The sequence below is a fragment of the Macrobrachium nipponense genome, chromosome 16 (assembly GCF_015104395.2).
Source record: "Macrobrachium nipponense isolate FS-2020 chromosome 16, ASM1510439v2, whole genome shotgun sequence".
Taxonomy (NCBI): Eukaryota; Metazoa; Arthropoda; class Malacostraca; order Decapoda; family Palaemonidae; genus Macrobrachium; species Macrobrachium nipponense.
This window is the reverse complement of record NC_087209.1, coordinates 57,561,354-57,581,444: the sequence shown is the minus strand read 5'-3', so window position 1 is coordinate 57,581,444 and position 20,091 is coordinate 57,561,354. Positions and strand designations below refer to the sequence as shown.

Sequence of the window (20,091 nt, the reverse complement as noted above, 5' to 3'; positions counted from 1 at the left end):
CACAGGCTCCAGTGGAGGGCTTTTGCCACTGAATCATGCCTCTTTTTGTACTGGTTCTGTGCAAGTGCCGGGCATTCACTTGCTATGTGGTTTATGGTTTCATTTTTCGTATTGCACTTCCTACATATGGGAGAGATGTTATTTCCGTCTATCGTACTTTGAACATATCTGGTTCTTAGGGCCTGATCTTGTGCCGCTGTTATCATTCCTTCAGTTTCCTTCTTTAGCTCTCCCTCTGTAACCATTGCCAATTGTCATCGCTGGCTAGTTCTTTAGTCTGTCTCATGTATTGTCCGTGCATTGGTTTGTTGTGCCAGTCCTCTGTTCTTTCTGCCTTTCTCCTGTCTCTGTATATTTCTGGGTCTTCGTCTACTTTTATTAGTCCTTCTTTTCCCAACTGCACTCTTTAGCCACTCGTCTTCACTGGTTTTTAGATATTGCCCCAGTGCTCTGTTTTCGATGTTAACGCAGTCCTCTATACTTAGTAGTCCTCTCCCTCCTTCCTTTCGTGTTATGTATAGTCTGTCCGTATTTGCTCTTGGGTGTAGTGCTTTGTGTATTGTCATATGTTTCCTGGTTTTCTGATCTATGCTGCGGAGTCTGCTTTGCCATTCCACCATTTCCTGCGCTGTATCTGATTACTGGCACTGCCCATGTGTTTATGGCTTTTATCATATTTCCGGCGTTGAGTTTTGACTTGAGTATCCGCCTTTGAGTTCCCCTCGCATATATTCTTTCCTGAATCGTTTCCTTCATCTCTTGGTGTTTTATATCTCCTCCTTCCATTATTCCCAGGTATTTGTATCCTGTCTCATCTATGTGTTTGATGTTGCTCCCATCTGGTAGCTTTGTTTATCCCTTCAGTTCTCGTTTACTTTGCCTTTTTGTATGTTGACTAAGGCGCATTTTTCTATTCCAAACTCCATCCTGATGTCCCCAGATACAATCCTTACAGTCTGGATTAGGGTATCTATTTCCTTGATGCTCTTACCATACAGCTTGATGTCGTCCATGAACATCAGATGGTTGATTCTGTTTGCCGCTTTTCTTGAGTTGGTACCCGGCATCCATCTTCTGTAGTACTTTTGTCATGGGAATCATGGCTACTACGAAGAGTAGTGGGGACAGTGAGTCGCCTGGAAGATCCCTCTCCTGATATAACCTAACTGCTAGTCTTATTCCAGAGCTTGTAAGTATTGTATTCCAGTTGCGCATTGTATTTTTGAGGAAGCTGATGGTATTTTCCTCTGCCCCATATATTTTCAGGCATTCTATTAGCCATGTGTGTGGTATCATGTCGAAGGCTTTCTTATAGTCTATCCATGCCATGCTTAGGTTGGTTTTCCTTCTCCTACTGTTCTTCATTACCATTTTGTCTATCAGGAGCTGGTCTTTTGTGCCCCTACACTTCCTTCTGCAGCCTTTCTGTTGGTGGGGGATGGTGTTTGTCTCCTCTAGGTAGTTGTATAAGGCCTTTCACTGATTGATAACCTGTTAGTAACTTCCACATTATTGGTAGGCAGGTGATAGGCCTGTAGTTACTGGCTATATTTCCCTTACTCTTGTCTTTTTGTACTAAGGATACAATGCTGGAGTTGTTTTCTGCTATTCGTGGGTGTAGGGCCTTGAAGTTTTTGAGCCAGTATCCATGGACTTCATCGGGACCTGGGGCTTTCCAGTTTGGCATTTTCTTTAGTTGGTGTCTGACTGTGTCTGTCGTGATGTCTGTGAATCTTTGTTTTATTCTCCCTGTTTCTTCTTCCTTGTCGCAATACCATGGGACACCAGAGTTGAAGAGAAAGAGAGGGAAAAAATGGATAAGTATCAAGATCTGAAAATAGAATAAGAAGGTATGGGATATGCCAGTGGAAATCGTACCCATAATCATAGGAGCACTAGGCACGATCCCAAGGATCCCTGAAAAGGAATCTAGAAAAACTAGAGGCTGAAGTAGCTCCAGGACTCATGCAGAAAGAAGGTAGTGATACTAGAAACGGCACACAAGTAAGAAGAAGAGGATGGGACTCCTAAGGATTGGAGGCAGGACGCCAACCCGGAACCCCACACTATAAATACCACCCAGTCGAATTGGAGGACTGTGATAGAGCAAAAAAAAAAAAAAAAAAGAAAAAATAGATAATAAATATTAATAATTTTTAATAATGATAATAATAATAATAATACACAGCTTAGTTGAGTGCCCCAGAATGTATCTGCATCATCTTTGAAACTGACTGGCAGCAGCAGCAGCTGACAAGTCTCAACCATAGAATCCAGAAAAGACACTGATGTAGATAGCTCTTCAGTACTAGTCTTTAACCTGCCTATAGCAACTGCAACTTTGCTCATCCCAAATCAACAGGTCAGGAGGATTCACAGGATGGAGGGTGGCACTCTCATGTACATCAACCTCCTTTTCAAGTGTCCAGCCTTTGACCAAGATCATCATGTCAGTCATCAACCTACATTTGACTATACATCCTCTTGCCAACATCATTATGAGGAACAAATTCTGTATTCCTGCAACATAATGGACTCCATTGTGCTTCCATTACATATGTCATGGAGTTCTTCAGCAAGCTTTACTATGAAAACTAGGTGGTGGGAAGTGTTCCTGCACCTTGTTCAACTTAGGTGCCAGATACAAAACAGGAGAATCAGATATCACACTCTCATGGACTTCTTTACTTGAGTCTGCATATCATATCTGTTAAGGAGCCAGGAAGCATAGAACCTCAGAATGGAAGTACCTCTGGTTCGTTAAGCCCTAAAAGTATTTTACTTTTCACAGGCATCTGTAACCAGGGACAGAGCACCTACTGAACCTTTCAGTTGCAACAATTTGGTCAAGGAAAAGAAGAATCGCCACATTAATATCCTGGAGCTATTCTGGGTCTTCCGTCTTTCATCTCACACACAAGAGGCAGCACATCAGGTGCCATGATGGATATTACTCATTACATCCTTCAATAACTAATTGTTATGTTTACATAATTATGAATAAAAATGTTAAGATTTAATTGGAATATATATGAAAGGAGTTGCAGCTGGGGGCCAAAGGGATGCCGAGTAGATCTTTAGGTAATGCCCACAGTGCACTGCATGTGGTGCACTGATGGCACTAACCCCTTAAGGGATCAGAGATATGGCCACAATAGTAAGCCATATCTTGAGAGCTGGCACAATAAAATTCTTCCACAAATTTCAATGCGAGACATATTTTTAAAAATGCTTACCAAAATACTGAGTTACTGAAACTTACTTATCTAGAAACCTTAGTAAATTCTTCATGGACTCACAATATGGAGCAAAATGTTAATAATTCAAATGTTAACTACATATTATAAATCAAAGAAAACTGCATCAAACATAAATGTAACCTTTTTTTTTTTACACCTGAAACATCACATTAACATATTAAAGTGCACAATACTGAAAGGAAAACAACTTCGTAAATATTAAATCTACAAGTAGCCACAAGGAAGAACAAAATTCTAAAGATTTTACCAATAAAAGTGAAAAATATATTTATTTTGGGACAGTTAAGCAACATGATGACCATTTAATTAAAATGTTCCATGTGTGGTGGAGGGAGGAGGAGACACAACAGTTAACAGTATACATAAAAACTGAAACAAGATCAACAATAAAAAAGATCACTCCCTCCTGAGAAAGATTAGAAACCAAGTAGTACTTACGTTAGATCTAGAATAAGGACGGGATCAGAATTTTGCTTGTCGTTTTCAGAATTGTAAAAAATAATTTTCCTGGACGAAACAACAACATACTGCTTTCTCCAACCGTGACGCTTAATATTTTGTTTATTGGGTACAGATAACCATCCTTCTAGACGATATTCTGAAGGAAAAAAAAATAATAATAGTATTAAATTTAAAAAGTTACTTCCCAGTTTGATTACAAATTCTTAATACTGCAATATGAGGTCATTTTAAAATACATACCCATTTCATCCAGATCATTATCTGCACCACTGCTGAGAGATGCCGTCTCACTATTGACATTGGCTAATTTACAAGTGAGTGCCTCAATTTCCGAATCTTTAGAATCAACCTCCATTTGTAGTCGAACTTTGGACTGATTCTCTTCGTATAGAAGCGCCTGGAGATCTTGAACTTCCTTCTGGTACTTGCTCACCATCTGAGAAAACTTATCCCGTTCCTGTAACAAAATTATTGAAATTAGTATGACCATAATGAGAATCCAGCTCTGTTACTTAAGTGTGGTGAAACTTTGTCTTATTAGGGACTTGTAAGTTGGCTGATGGCTTAAAATATAGCAATGGCAGGTCTACTTCTTTCAGGTAAACTACAGTATAAATTTGTCCAGTCAAGACTTCTTGTTGCTTTCAAATTACTATCTCAAAATGATACTTTACTTAGGATGGAAAATAATGAAAAAATTTCAAGTTTTGAAGCACTTTAAAAACTGAAGGATAGAAAGTTCTGGAAATATACCAAATTTGTAACTAATTTGTATTTTTCATAACTAACAAACCTGAGGTCTTAACATTAGGATTTACTAGCGCCAAGCTGGAAACCGGTAGAATTAAAATTACACTTGTGAGATCCAGGGACTAATGGCATCTATACCAGGTCACGGGGCATGTATACCCAGAATGCCCACGGCTACCTGTGACCCATCAGTTATATTTCTAACCCAGTTAGGGACTGCTAGAGGGTGGTTCGAGGTGGGCCTTTAACTGTTGTTAAGACCTCAGGTTTGTTAGTTATGAAAAATACAAATTAGTTACAAATTTGGTATTTGTTCATACACGAAACAAACCTTCGGTCTTAACATTAGGATAGACTTACTATTGGAGGGAGGTAAGTCTCTACAACTGACTGGGAGTTTGCCACCTTATCCATTTCCGAATATATAGGGAAATTCTAAGAGAATGGACAATGAACCTAGGACCAAAGATATAAGCGGATCTATTGGTTTCCTCCCACTGGGTGTAGATACCATTCTACTGTTTACTCTTGTCCCTTGCGACTGGATCCACCTTCACCCCTCTTTTCCTTATTATCCAGAGGGGTGTGTTGCTACTGAAAAGTATATCATCAGCTAAGATAGCTTCACAGTATGGCTGACCATCTCACCTGCATCTAGTCCGTTCCAGCACATGACGGTACCCTCCTTCATATTGCCCGTAGTTAAAGGAGTAGGAAGAAAGTAGTAAAGAAAAAAGACCAGTCATCCCATTCATTCTACTTTCATACCTTCATCTTAGACTAGACGCAAAACTGACCCGCCAGGGGCACTGGATGAACTATATCACTTGTTGGGCCGCCACCACTGGACCCAAGGAAAAGGTGTCCAAGGATCTATGGGCAACATCTTTCAAATAAAATGAGGTGAAAGTTGTTTGGCGCTTCCACACACCAGCTTTCAGAATTTTATCCACAGACATGTTATTAAATGCCAGGGAAGCACTCACCAATCAACCCCTGATGTCATTGAGCTCTAGCTCCCACCTGGCTAGTCTGACCCTCTGTCTTCTGCAGTATAAGCCTCTCTGATCGTCTCCCTTAGCCAAAATGATATTGTATTCTTGGACACTTCCTTCTTGTTCCGTCCTGTACTTACGAACAACCTCTGGTACCCCGGCCTGAGTGCCTTGTTCTCTTTAAGTACTCCCTTAGTGCCCTGACGGGGGCACAGGAGCATTTCAGCTTTGTCGTTGTCTACAAAGTCTGCCAAGGAAGGTATGGTAAAGGAGTCGAATCTGCCGTCTACTATTGTTGGATTTTGGGTCTTTGCCACGAATTCTGGGACAAACTCACACACCATGATCTCCAACCTCTCGAGTGCTTTATGAGATATGAGAGGCCATGTAGCTCCCCCACCCTTTTGGTTGAAGCCAGGGCCAATAAGAAGACTGTCTTCAGGGTCAGGCGCCTATCCGTGGACTGCCTTAGTGGTTCGTAGGGGGGTTTTGTCAGACTACTCAGTACCTTGGTCAGATCCCAATATGACAATTTGTCCAAAATTGCATTTTTCCTAACTATACAAACCTGAGGTCCTTTTACAATAGGAAGGTACTAGCGGCAGCTGGATAGGTCGTAAGCTTTCAAGGGGTTAACAGTTAACTTGGTAAGTTCTGAAAAATTGTCCCACGGCGCGCGCTAAGCGCGACTGGGAGGTAAACAATCACTTTTGCTTTTGGCCCAAGCAAAAACTGCAGAGTGAGGGGTGGCATGAGGTGGGACTATGTGTAAAAAGGACCTCAGGTTTGTTTTATAGTTAGGAAAAATGCAATTTTTGGACAAATTGTCATTTGTTCCGACACGGCATACAAACCTTCGGTCCTTTTTACAATAGGAAGACTACTTCTTGGGTGGGAGAATCTGAGTCTTTTGTGAACAGACTGGTGTTCGCCCAACCTTGGAATGCCTACTGGTCGTAAGAGCGAGGGAGGATCCAAAGCCTCTGTCCGATTGATCGGGTTGTGCACCGCAGGGATCAAATGGTCAGACCTCTGGACCAAGTACTAAGAGAGAGGCAAGCGTATCTCTTCGTACCAGCAAACAAGAACAAGTTCCTATTTGCAAGAGGCAACATAAAGTTATTTTTTGTTTATCTTGTTGGCATCCCACTTCCCCCCCCTTGTAGGAGGGAAGTGGGTGGATATTTCGCTCCCATCCCTAGTGAAAGGGATAGGATGGGGCTCTGTCGAGTAGCTCACCGGCATCTCGTCCTTATCCAGCAAGGTGATGACCGTATCCCTCTACCCACAGGTAGAGGGGGAGAAAAAGATAGGAAGAGAAGCCAGTCACTCTCTCATTCACTTATCTATTCTTACAGTCACACCAGGACTTCAGATGCTGTTCAGCCTGCTAGGGTCTGGGTTAGCTACACAACGTGTTGAGCAGCCACCACGGGTCCCAAGGAAAACGATCCAAGGACCTGTGGGCAATATCCAAAAGGTAAAGGAGGTGCCAGGGGTCTGGTTGTACCAGACCCCTGCCTTCAGTACCTTGCGCCACGGAGAAGTTCTTGTGTAACTCGAGGGAGTGTACTTCTAGGTCATCTTGGTGCTGGACGAAGAGTCTTCAACACTCAGCCTGGGATGTCGAGTTTCTTCAGAAAGCGCGGTCGCGCTTTCACAGGACAAAGCAGCATCTCCTTCGCATCGAAGGCGGTGAAGTCCATTAGGGAGGGGATTGTGAAGGACTCTAACCGATCGTCAGGAACCGAAGGGTTCAGAGTCTTCGCTACGAATTCGGTACGAAATCGAGCGTCACGAATCCCCATCCCCTGGATGCTTGACTTCGCAGGAAAAGTCATGCAATTACCTCAGAGGAAAAGAAGGGAATGGTCGTATGACCTATCCCTCTTCTCGACTTCGGTGATGTCCTGTACCCATACTGGTCCTATCCGTCTGCCAGCGAAGTTGTTTTTCTTCTCCCGGTAGTTGGATGGACAACCGACACTCAATGGGGGTGTCGATGGTATGGGTACTGTGACAAGCCGTTAGGACGAAGAAAAGACTGTTATGGAACAACCGAACTAAGTCCACAGCGAGTTCGTAACCAGACTTGGGCGCTCTGACAGCTGCCGACTGACTGCGTTCGGTAGGAGGCAAGTTGTCCAAGCACCCGAGCAAGTCACGTGACCTTCGCCTTAAAAGGGTTATGCCAAGAGACTAAACAAATAATTTGTTCGTCACCGATGCCAGAAGGCAAGGTGATGACTCTCTTAAGGCATGTGCCCAACAGGCGAAAGTCAATTACCTTCTAGATAGAACCGAGGTCCCTGATGGCAAGATATCTCATAGTAATAGTTGATTCTCCGGCTAAGGAGAAACAACACTATGTGTCTGAAGACCGAAGGTGTACAGAAAATGCAACCTACGTCTTCACAGCTGAACCGAGAGAAGGATTCTCAAGATTCTGAACCTGTGCTACAAAGACTGAGAACACTAACCGCTATTCATTGCGGTCCGGTGAGGGATCGTAGTTGCAATAAAAGCGGAGCGCTTTTCAGTAATGAAGACAGGGAAACCAATACTACTTGCCTGAAGAACTGCTTCTCATGGGCTGAACATTTGGAAGTAGAGCTGTCAGGTCGGAGTAGTAGGCGATGGTCTTCTGACATATCTGTTAATTCGGGGCGAGCAATGAATAATTGCACACCTACGAATACGAGATATTTTGAAGACAAACTCAGATGTCTGCAAAAATCATTCGCATTATCACGGTGCGATGCAGCGGGTGACTAGTACAGACTTCTGTTACCGTGCGGTAAACAGAAAGATGAAAGAGTCCAATAGATATCTCTGTTGAAAAATTCTCGCAATGTCGAAGGCGATGAAATCGAGCGTCACAGCAGTAGATGGTCCTTCATTTATTGCGAGAATCCCCGTTAATCAGAGACCTAAGTCCATGATTGTTGGGCAGAGATACGGTTCGGTAGTCAATCAAACCAGGGGAGAGAGAGACGTAACCGACCGTTCATCTCCGAGACCTAACTGATACTGAGCCGCTATCAGGCAGTTCAATACGCAGTAGCTCTCGGTGACTCGTCATCCTGAGTTGCCAGGTAATCCATTATTCCACGAAGGAATGCGTTCGGCTAGAACCATCGAGCATCAAAGAATACGCTCGAGCAATTATATTTAACCGAAACGGATTTCGGTAAATACAAAAGCTGATTTGGTGTTGTCATGACAATACCAAGTATCTAAAATCGAAACTGATAACTGCTGGGAGGTTGCAGGCAACCCCGAGTTGCAGTTCAATTAAGATACAATTCGTCTCGGTCACAAACCGTAGAGTTAACTACGGTATGCGCCTACCCCCCGGACAATTCAACTGTTAAAAGAATCATGTCGCGAGGGTAATATACGTAGTATATTTGTAGGTTCTGTACCACGACCTCCATCCTAAATTTCTTTTTCCTCTCGAGGAATGAGAATAAGGATTGGAGATCGACCGCCTTCGTTCCTCTAGTCAAGAGAGTGAAGGAGAAGTCTTTCCCAAGGAAAAGCTTCAATGGTGAACAGAATACCGAAGACGATAGTTCAAGCCAAACTGGAAGTTCCCGTCCGTTCTTCTCTATTCCAGGTTAATCGCCTACTGTGAGATACTTCTTCTTTCAGCAGCAGTCTTCTTCCAAATGCTAGAAATTACAGGAATTCGAGCATAAGCGAGGTTCCGATTATCGTGTAACAATTATCGGGATTCTCGCTCACTTTGGACCGTGGTCCTCGCCTAATGTTTTGGAGATCGTAAAAAACTCGAACACTCTGAGTGCGCTAGAAATTCCGTAGAATTCTAAGCACTCTGCGAAACCCCCCACCGAATTCGTCAAACGATATCGGCTGGTGGTCCTCTCGATTCCCGTAGAAATCGTGAAAGGGGCAGGATCCCTCCTCAATGACCGGGGCTTACGTCAGGTAGGACCCGAAGGTCCCCCGGTAGCGCAGCCCCTAACGTGGGATCTTACAGAGAAATCTCTGTAGGATCCCTCCCCTTTCCCTCGTAGCCGTAAGGAGAGAGGGAATGGGGGAGGATTGGATACTGGCTCGCCTTCCCAGCGGAACTAGCAGTTGAAGAAAAGGAGCAGCCATCGCCTTACGGCGATGGCCTCTCAGAGCCTGGGAAACGTATCGTCCCGGAGAAACGTTTTCCCGAGGAGGGTGACGAACTCATACTGTAGGTAAGTGTCCTGCCGCCACTGTGAACGTCGTCTGGGTGGGGCTGATCGACACCTGACAGGAGAGAGCCGATACCGTCCTCCGATCATTCCAGTCCTCGTCGAGGTCGAAACCTCAGGAGGACCGAAGGGGTATTCAAAATACGGTGGGTCCGAAGACACGTAGAAAATGCCTCTGTCGCAGTAGGAGGGAGGTGAAGTAGCTTGTTCGACCGGCCAGAACTGAGAGAGCCTTCTTGTCCGGAGACGAGAGACTACCTGGTTCAACACAGTCGGCAAGCTCCGAGTCGCGGCAGACCCACCGTCGATTTGGGTTCCCTCTCGGGCCCCAAAACGACTCGAGCCGAGACGTGGCTCTGCTGGTGGGAGCGGCGATCCTTCCCTGAGGTCGTTGTGCTGACGAATCAGCGCCATAACCTCGGCAAAGTTCCTCTGGATCTCGGAAGTCACAGCATCTTGCAGAGTGGGGACCGTTAAGCCCTTCGAACAAGAGCATATTCCGAGAACCTTCCTCCTAAGAAGGGGGAACAGCGACAGCCTCTCGGTCTTCTCCATCCACTTGCGCATACGTCCTGGCCGGTCCAAGAACCGTGCCTGGCACGTAGGGCGTCGTGGTGGGATCATGAGGGGGCGCACCCCTCACGATCACTCCTCAATACCTCGCTCCTCCCGGTGTAAACCCGAGGAGGTTGAAGGTACTGGAGAGGCAGACCTGACGCTCCCTCCTCGCTCGCTGGCAGAACCAGCAGGCTTGGAGGGCTGCAGGCGATCGTCAACCCGCGGTGGCGATCGAGCTGCAGGCCTGGGTCGAACGTCTCGCTGTGGAGAACGGCTGGACTGAGCACGCGGCCCACGATCGAGTGTCAAAAGAGCTGGTGCTGGTTGCCGTACCCGATCGCTCTCTGTGAGAGCGACGGTCAGGCGACCTGCAGGCTCCACTGTCACAGTGAGACCGGTGCTTGTCCTCACGGCACGTCACGTCGCTGGTTCCAGCCGTGCTGGTACCGGCGAAAACGGGAGGACCTCTTCCTCAGCCTCAGCCCGTTGCCGATCGTGGACCGTCCACGTCCCGGGTAGCCAGCTGGTCGCCGCGAGAGCTAGAGCGTCTGGGTGAGTCGTCGCGTGAGCGCGTCCACCAGTCTTCCCGCCCCGTGCCGTGAACCTGACGCTGAGCGAGCTCCGAGGTCTGGTTTCCTGGCTGCACGGTCCGCTGGTAGGCGACCGGTACAGACCCTCGGTACCCTCCCGACAACGAGAGGCCGAGACGGACCCTGATGCAGTGGCGAACCACTGACACCCAGGCGAGGAAGTACCGGTGTTAGCCGGTACTCCTCTGGTCCCCGTAGTCTTCTTCCTTGCGGGAAGGAAGAGACGGACCCCGCTCCCGAAGGAGCAGGAGGACCAGCGGAAGGACCCTCCCCGTCCCACCGAGGTGAGACGGGTCCCGAGAAGCTCCCGAGGGAGACTTCTTAGGAGGGAGGAGGCAACCTTCTTCTTCCTCGGCTGTAAAGCCTTAGAAGTCGAAGGGGAAGAGGCGGCAGCCGACGACGATGAAGATGAAGACGACGACGACGACACCTTCCTCCTCTTCTTCGTCAGCTTCCTCAGGACAGACGTAAGATCTGCCATCCAGGGCGGAGCCGGGCTGCTGTAGCCGAAGCCACAGGGCCCGGACGCACCTGTACAGACAGACCAAAGTCTGGGGTAGTACCAACACGAACAGGGACGACGTCAGCAGGTATGGGCATCTCAGGAACAGCAGGCACAGCCAGCACAGCATCGGTAGGGACAGCCAGCGCAGCAACGGCAGGGACAGCCAGCGCAGCAACGGCAGGGACAGCCAGCGCAGCAACTGCATGGACAGTCAGCCCAGAATCGGCAGGTACGGCAGGCAGCACCGGAAACACAGGAAGTGGAGCAGCAGCCAGCAACATCCTGGTACCGGCGGCAGTCCAGGGGCGAGCTCTAGGGCAGCGGAAGTGTGGTCGCTGCAGCGCGGCAACCACGAGCGGCGGCGGCACGCCCCCCTCTCGGTACGGCGAACGGCACTTCACAGCGGCTGTAGGCAAGACTGTTACCACGTGAGGCGAGTACACCAGGTGAGGAGGGACGTCGTCACCTGGAGCGTGGTCACCACTCCATGGGTGACCGCAGTAGGCCCAGACATAGAACCGCAGTCCCCTGGACACTAGCACGCCCTGCAAATGGAAAGACGCCCCATACCTCACCCAAGGTCCACCCTCGTGGCAGTAGCACCTGCGGAAATAACAGTAGTAGCGATTAGTGGGGGGGAAGTCCCCTCGCGCCGGGGGGTGAGCCCTCTCCGAACGAGTGGAAGACCCCGAATACAATTGTACATCGGCACCGAGCGCCCTCCCCCGCGCTCCGACGGATCGGGCGAGGAGAAGAACGCCGATAACCTCCCCCCCCCAAGGGAAGGGCCATCTGTGGGAGCTGAGCTGGGGGTGGGGGGGGTTCTCGGTCCCCACCCCCGCACAGCACCCATGTACCCAACAATAATATAAGAGCCCGAGAGCAATCGTGCCCTCGGCCCAAATGCAAGGGCATAAGGATCAATTCCCTGACTGAGCGAACTTGAACCAAATAATATTGATGCAATCAATAATAAAAGGAATAAAATGAAAAAGAATCTTGCATTACGATTCACTTCACAATGCATTAAGGGCTCTGAATCGAGCGCATTTGCGCCCTCGGTACCGAGCGCAAGGTAAAAGGATCCATTCCCGATTATGAATGGAAACCGTTGATCCATAATGAATTGATGCAATCAAAATATAATATGAAAATAGAAAAAAGAATACTGCGCTTGTTGCCGATTTCACTTCATACAAATCAAAAAGGGGAAGGATCAAGTTCCCGGGAAATAGCGGAAACATTGATCCAAGTAAACAATGCAATCTCAATAAAATATGAAAATGAAAAAGAACTGCACTTGCGATTTCACTTCATTCAAATAAAAAGGGGAAAGGATCAATTTCCGGGTAAGCTCGGAAACTGATCCAAAAAGAGTATTGCTACAATCAAATAAATATGAATGAAAATGAAAAAGAATACTGTACTTGCGATTCCCACTTCCATTACAGAATAAGTTTTCGTGTCGAGCGCATTCGCTCGGCAACGAGCATACAGGTCAAAAAAATATAAATGAAAAGAGCACTTACTTACGATTTTCATCTACACATTTCCAACCAAAATATACGCTCGGAGCGAGCGCTCTCCCGCCCTCGGCACCGAGCATACACAATACGAGGATCATTTCTGGGAAAATGAATTCCCGCACTTACGCCCTTCAGTCCCGGCACTCGGGTAAACGGAGGGCGTGGAGAAACCAAGATCCTTTAATTCACAATTGAATTCAATGGAAATAAATATGAAATGATTGTACTTACAATTCAGTTTCACTAGATAAATAGAAAAAGAAAAACACAACCATGCGAAAGCAACGACGATGAAGCAGGCAGAGAGCGATGATACACGTCCACACGCCAGCAGGCCGAAAGCAAAAGTGGTTTGTTTACCTCCCAGTCGCGCGCGCCTGTCGGACAAGCAGTTAACTACCGAACCCCTTGTTCGAAAGCTTACGACCTATCCAGCTGCCGCTAGTACCTTCCTATTGTAAAAGGACCGAAGGTTTGTATGCCATGTCGGAACAACTGGGGCTTTTAGCTCCTTTGGTGGGCATGACTGTTCAAAGCTCCTCATCAGCATGGCCAACTCCCATGAAGACGATATGTCCACTCCTTTCATTCGTAAGACTGAGGCTAAGAGCAGCCCTGTACCCCCCCCTTCACTGCAGATACAGACATATGTTTTTTCTGTTCTGAGATATATCAGAAAGTCTGCTACTGCTGAATAGTGGTACGAGTGGAGACACGTTCCCTCTACGACACCAATCAGTATGCTGACCACTTCCCTTGGTATACTGTCGCAGATGATTTTCTGATATTACCTGCCATCTGAGTTGCTGCTTTCTGCGAAAACCCTCGCTCTCGGAGGAGATACTTGACAGTCTCCACCCGTGAAGCGATAGGGACTTCACCGACTGGTGGTACCTCTCCACGTGAGGCTGACACAGAAGGTTGCTCCATGGAGGTAACTCTCTTGGCACATCTACTAGGAGTTCCAGTAGGTCTGGAAACCACTCTGCTTTCGGCCATAACGGGGCTACCAGGGTCATCTTGAGGTTCTGAGACCGCATTACCCTGTTCAGAACCTGACGGATTAGACAAAATGGAGGAAATGCGTACACGTCCAGATTGTCCCAGGGGTGTGAGACACATCTTCTGCTAACTGCCTCTGCGTCCGGGACTACTGAACAATACACTTCCAACTTTTGTTGTACCTGGTTGCGAATAGGTCTATGATCGGTCCTTCCCACAACATGAGCATCCTGTCCACTACCTGTTGGTGTAGGGACCACTCCGTTCCCAGAATCTGATCCCTGCGGCTCAACTTGTCGGCCACTATGTTTCTTTTTCCCTGGAAGTATACCTGGCCTTGATGTCTACCAGGTTCTCTATAGCCCACTGGTGAAGTTGAACTGTCATCACAGTAACTGCCGAGAAACTAGGCCTCCTTGCTTGTTTATATAAGCTACTACTGTGGTGTTGTCTGACATCAATACCACTGAGTGTCCCTTTACTCTCTCCCTGAATTCTTGTAGAGCCAGGAAAGCTGCTTTCAACTCCAGCACGTTTATATGGAGTTCTCTGTCCTTGCAACTCCATTTTGCTGACACCATCAACTCCTCCATATGGGCTCCCCAGCCTTCTAGTGACGCATCCGAGAACAGCAAGAGGTCTGGGGAGGATTGTTGAAGGGGGACATCCACTGTCAGATTGTCGTCGTCCACCCACCACAGCAAGTCCTTTCCTCACTTCTGCCGACAAGGGAATTTGCTCGTACGGGTGATCTACTGTTGGTGACCAAAACTAAAAACGCCTTCATCCTCCATTGTAGGGACCGAAGGTGTAGCCTTCCTGTGGTACTAGCTTCTCCAGGGAGGTTAGGATTCCCAGCACCACCTGCCACTGTCTTGCTGGCTGTGTCTGCTTTCCCAGAAAGGCATTCACCACTTGTTTGCATTTCTCTACTCTTTGGTCTGTCGGGAATACTTTGGCTTGTGTGTGTTCTATCACCATTCCAGATATTCCAAACGTTGACTTGGATCCAGCTGCGACTTCTGCTGATTCACCACAATACCTAGGCTGTGACAAAGCTGCAGGAGGGCCGCCCTGTCCCTGAGTAATTTCTCCCTGGACTTTGCTATCACCAGCCAATCGTCCAGATATCTTATTAGCCTGATCCCCTGAGCATGCGCCCACGCCGACACGAGGGTGAACACTCTTGTAAAAACTTGAGGAGACGTTGTCAATCCGAAGCACAGGACCTTGAACTCGAAAGCTTTCCCTGCAAGACTGAAGCGGAGAAATTTCCTTGAAGACTGATGGACTGTATCTGAAAGTATGCATCCTTTAGATCGACTGTCAGCATAAAGTCTCCGATTCTGACTGCTTGTAGAACCGTTTTCGGAGTTTCCATCTTGAAACTGGTTTTCCTTATAAACAGATTCAGCGTTGACAGGTCTATTACTGTCCTCCACTCCCCGTTGGCTTTGGGTACCAGGAAAATCCTGCTGTAGAAGCCTTTTGTCGGACTGCATACTTGTTGCACAGCTCCTTTTTTCCATCATCTTCTTCACTTCGTCCTGGCAGAATAGTGGCCTTCTGAGATTTGTGGGCATAAGTGACGTGGGGTAATGGTTGATCTGTCAGGGGCGGGGTTACCTCGAACGGAATCAAATACCCGATCCTGAGAACATCCACCGCCCACTGCTCTGCCCCTAGTTCCTGCCACACCTTCCGTGATTTGCCAGGCAACCCCCCACTGGTGTGGCCGAGTGATGGGAGGCGCCCATCCTATCTTCTTGAGCCTCTCCCTCTTCCCCTATTGCCCCTTCCTCTGTTGTTTCTATTGTGAAAGGGCCGATGAGTTATCCTCTTTGGGGAAGAGGGTCTTGTGACTCTATTAGGGATGCTATGTCTCACTGTCTTCTTTCGAGACATCTGCTGTTGTCTTCCCTCCAAAGGAGTAGTTTGACTGTTAGAGGTTTTCCTAACTGCCTGTTGCACCAACCTATCGTTAGTGTCCATCCTTCTTCTATCTATCGCCTCTTCCAGTATGACCTCTGGCAACAGTAGTTGCGATTCCAAGATATCCCCATTCCTCATTGCTAACAGGAATCCAAATCCACATTGCGGCTTAGTCTAGCCAATGCTGCATCTCTCCTCATTAGCAGGATATTTGCCCAAACATTGGCACTTACGTTTGTCAGGTACGCAATCGCCTTGGACCCTGACTGTAGTAATCTAATGAACAATGGTTCATCCACTACTTTCCTTGTTGCTTCCGAGGATGCAATTTTCGCCACTGCTGTTGACCAAAGGTCTAACCAGGACGCAGCCTGAAAGACAGAAGAAGCTGTTGCTTCTAACGTAGCAGCCTCTTGGTACGTCATCGAAGGGCACTCCATTTTAACCTGATCCAAGGTTAATCCAGGCCTTAACCTTACAACAGTAGGGTTTCATTGTCTAGACAGCAAAGGGACCTTCGGTGTCGTATAATATTTCCTTTGCTTTATCATTGGAGGGGGAATAAATTTAAATGATCTATTAGATCTTAAGGAATTATCCCTCCCTGCAATCTTTGCGTTTACGTGTTGCAAGACCGATTCCGCATGACTCAAACAAGGCAATTCATACGACACCTTGGTATCCCTCTTTAGTCCAAAACGCCATGTCAATTCCAGGAGGAAGCATACTGGCCGGTGTTTCTGTCTTCTCCGAAAGGCTATTGAATTGACGAATCAAATCAATAACCTCTGCATACGAGGCCAGAAACTCTTGGTTTTCTCCTTCCTCCGGCTCTAGTGTACCACTCTCCGTCACGAGAGATGTTGTCTCGCCTCTATCTTCTGACAGACGGCCCGGAATTCCACGGCCGCCTGCCCCTACGGCCGCGGTCTCTTTGATCTTTGCTGGCCGCTGTTGGCTCGATCCCAGATAGTCAGCAGGGGAACGAGAACGTCTCACTCTTTCTCTGCTCACGGATCTAGAGCGAGAATCTCGTCTAGATCTCCAAGATGAAGGCTCCCTTAAGACAGAGGTAAGTTCGTCTCTATTAGCATTGGCATAGTTTTCGAGCGTCGGCGAGCCCGGCCTCGGCCTTCTATCCAGACGGACACTGCCTTCCACGAAACGTATCCGCCGAGGTTGCCAACTCTCTATTTTTCGTACTTTTAATAGGAGCCTTATCGTCCTTCGTACGTATTTTGAACGGCCTTACGGGCGAAACTGGGACCTGCATTCCATCCTCTGCTGCACCTTTCGCCGCCAACGTCGATTTTACCAGAGGTATTGCAGTTTTTGCGATCCGAACTGGCAACTCCGCCTCGGCCGCTAGCTCGCCGCCGTCACCTCTCTCGCTTGTTCAAACTCTTGCGAACGGCTTCGTCTGCCAACCTTGTGCTTAATAGCCACTGATTTTCCGACCTTCTTGCTGACTTGGAAATGACAGTCTTGGTCCGAAGAAGAGGAAGAATTGATTCTTCTCCTCTTGGCCCGAGGATCCGCTAGGAACTCCCGAATCCTCCTCCAACGCTTGACTGGCGCTCGCCGTGACGTTATCGGACTTAGCGATGACGCCGAACTAGAGGAAGAAGACGAAGAAGGCGAATCACACTTTTTCTTTTTGTCTCTCTTATTCATTCTCTCCTCTATATCCTGTAATTTCTGCATTACAGTTTGCATTGACGGGTCAGAAGCGTATTAGCGTCTGGGTGCAGCGAAAAAGGCCGAGAATCGGTCTGTGACGTCATCACGCCTGCCATCTCAGAGTGTGACGTATGTTGTGACGTCATCCCTCTCGTAGGAGAGACTGAGAGGTTTCTGCTGGCAACCGCACGTTTGCTGCCAAACTACCTCCCACGTTCTGCATCGCTGTAAATACTGAGTGGGATGGTGAAGCAGCGGCATTAATTCCCATAAATTGCAAGCCCGGGGGATGAGGGAACATTCAGCGCTGCCGGACCCTGCTGGAACCGTGACGTCATATAATGCGCAAGCAGACCATCCAAGGTTGGTACGCCTGGTAGGCCTAGCGCTGACCACGTACCATCTAACCTATGCGCTTGAGTAGCAGGAGCCTGGAACAAAGATGGCGGATCTCCCCCTCTACTTGCTGGGAACAAAGGAGAGTGCAAATTATTCATAAAATTACCCACGGCCCCTCCTGACGTTTCCGATACAGAACCGCTAGGAGAAACCGAAGGGGTATGAGACAATTCAAAAGCAGGTGGAGAAACATATGGAGCAGCCTGGTTTATTACCGATACAAAAGAAGCCGGTAAGGTTTGGTCATCCAAAGATGGCGTCACCCCCTTTCTTTTGTATTGGCTTTTCCCATAGAACTTCTTCCACTGTTCCACCGACCAACCGCGACAAACAGAACACGGATTAGTAACCGTACATACGTTTTCCCTGCACCTACTACATGTTGGATGAGGATCCGTCGACACCGAAGTTAGGAACCTAGAACAAGGGAAGCCACTGACTCCTGGGCATTTCCTTTGTCTCCTCTTCGAAGCGGTAGACGATCCCGATGTTGAGGCAAAATTCTCCATCATACCACGTATACACTCTTACCACCCACTGATCACACTTGGAGAAAGAAAAGGAATGAAAAATAAAAAATGAAATGGATAAAGAACGGGCAAACTGAAAAACCGGCTTTAAATGAGATAGACAGTAACACGTCTTATCTTAAAGGCGGTAGGAAAATAACTGATGGGTCACAGGTAGCCGTGGGCATTCTGGGTATACATGCCCCGTGACCTGGTATAGATGCCATTAGTCCCTGGATCTCACAAGTGTAATTTTAATTCTACCGGTTTCCAGCTTGGCGCTAGTAAATCCTAATGTTAAGACCGAAGGTTTGTTTCGTGTATGAACAAATTTATTATTCAAAGTGCGCAGTGTAGTCTGATAACCCAACACTCCCACACTTCATAATAGTAGGCCTTTACATATCAGAACCACAGGAAAAACTTGACCAACCAATTTAGCAGAACTCACAAACAAGTTTGTCTGTAGATAATATTTGGGCGAATGAGTGTGTGTTTGTGTGTGTAAATAATGTACTTTTCTCATGTGCCACCCATAGCTGTGCAATAAGTACAACCTCTTTTTTTCATACACAATGCACAACCATCATACAACACAAAGAACCCATTTATTATAATGTATTACAATTATAATTCAAAATGAGCTATGAGAAAGGACCAAGCTTAACTAACATTAAACAAACACATATTCCCACACAAAACTGAACTATAAAGAACATCTCACCATAGTTAATTCTTGTTGCAACTTTCTGCATTCCTTTTCTTTCCTTCTTAAGTCACTTGCCGATGCTTTGGGCTTGCGGTTGGCAGGCAGGTTCTCCTTGCGTGCCATGATCTCTGCTAACTTGTTGACAGCCTGCATTTTCAAGAGTTGCTCCTGCTTGAGTTGTTTACTGATCTTGTCTATGCCATCTTTATGTTCTGCTATGACTTTCTTGTTTTCTGGAGCAAACAAACAATGACTCAAAACACGTAAGTCTTACCCAATTTTCTTTAATAGTTATCATTTACCCGAATAAAGTGTTTATTAATAATGGCAGACTGGCACTGCTGTTCTGAGTAATTTAACAAGAACATGGGCAACTAAATTATACAGGTAACAAAGTATTTCTGTCTATTTATCTAATAAACTTTGTTATATTTCTGACTATTCATCTACAAAATACTGTCTAATTTTAAGCACCTGCAAAAGCTTTTCAAACACTCATGTTATTTATTCTTCAATATATGAATCTCTTTACTATATGTTTCTGTACTTTCCAATATCACATTCATTTGTTAAGACAGTACTTGAACCATACCACTGAATTAATATTCTCAACAAATTAAGTCTTTGAATGTCTGTGCCATCTAAAGGGTGGAGACAGAAGTTGGAATTCAAGATGAAAAAGGGAAAAAAGAATTAACCAAATCGTGGATACACTGGACAAGATAGATTAACCGCAGATAGAGTCAGAGTTATATTCCATTAATAAACAAAATTTATAATCATTCTGGAGATGCCTAACTACAAAATATCAAAATTTACAGTGTTATTAGAAAACTATATACACCAAAACTAAGTAACTAAATTAAAGTTAATTCTTAAAAAGTTGGAGAAAAGTTGTTTATCCCATAATTAAAATGGTTTGCACACATAACAATGTGACAGTTGGTGCAATAAATTAGAAAAGTGGTAAAGCAAATATATGGTTTGGATATGCGGTCACAAG

The 20,091-nt window shown here is 46.5% G+C and overlaps 1 protein-coding gene across 1 annotated transcript in view; it reads right to left on the bottom strand.

Annotated features, from left to right (window-relative positions):
• Positions 1-20,091, bottom strand: part of LOC135195728 (rho-associated protein kinase 2-like) — a 166,614-nt gene that overhangs the window by 38,173 nt on the left and 108,350 nt on the right. The window contains 3 exon segments of the mRNA XM_064222155.1: positions 3,699-3,858; positions 3,963-4,179; positions 19,104-19,321. Coding sequence (XP_064078225.1) covers positions 3,699-3,858; positions 3,963-4,179; positions 19,104-19,321 — 595 coding nt within the window.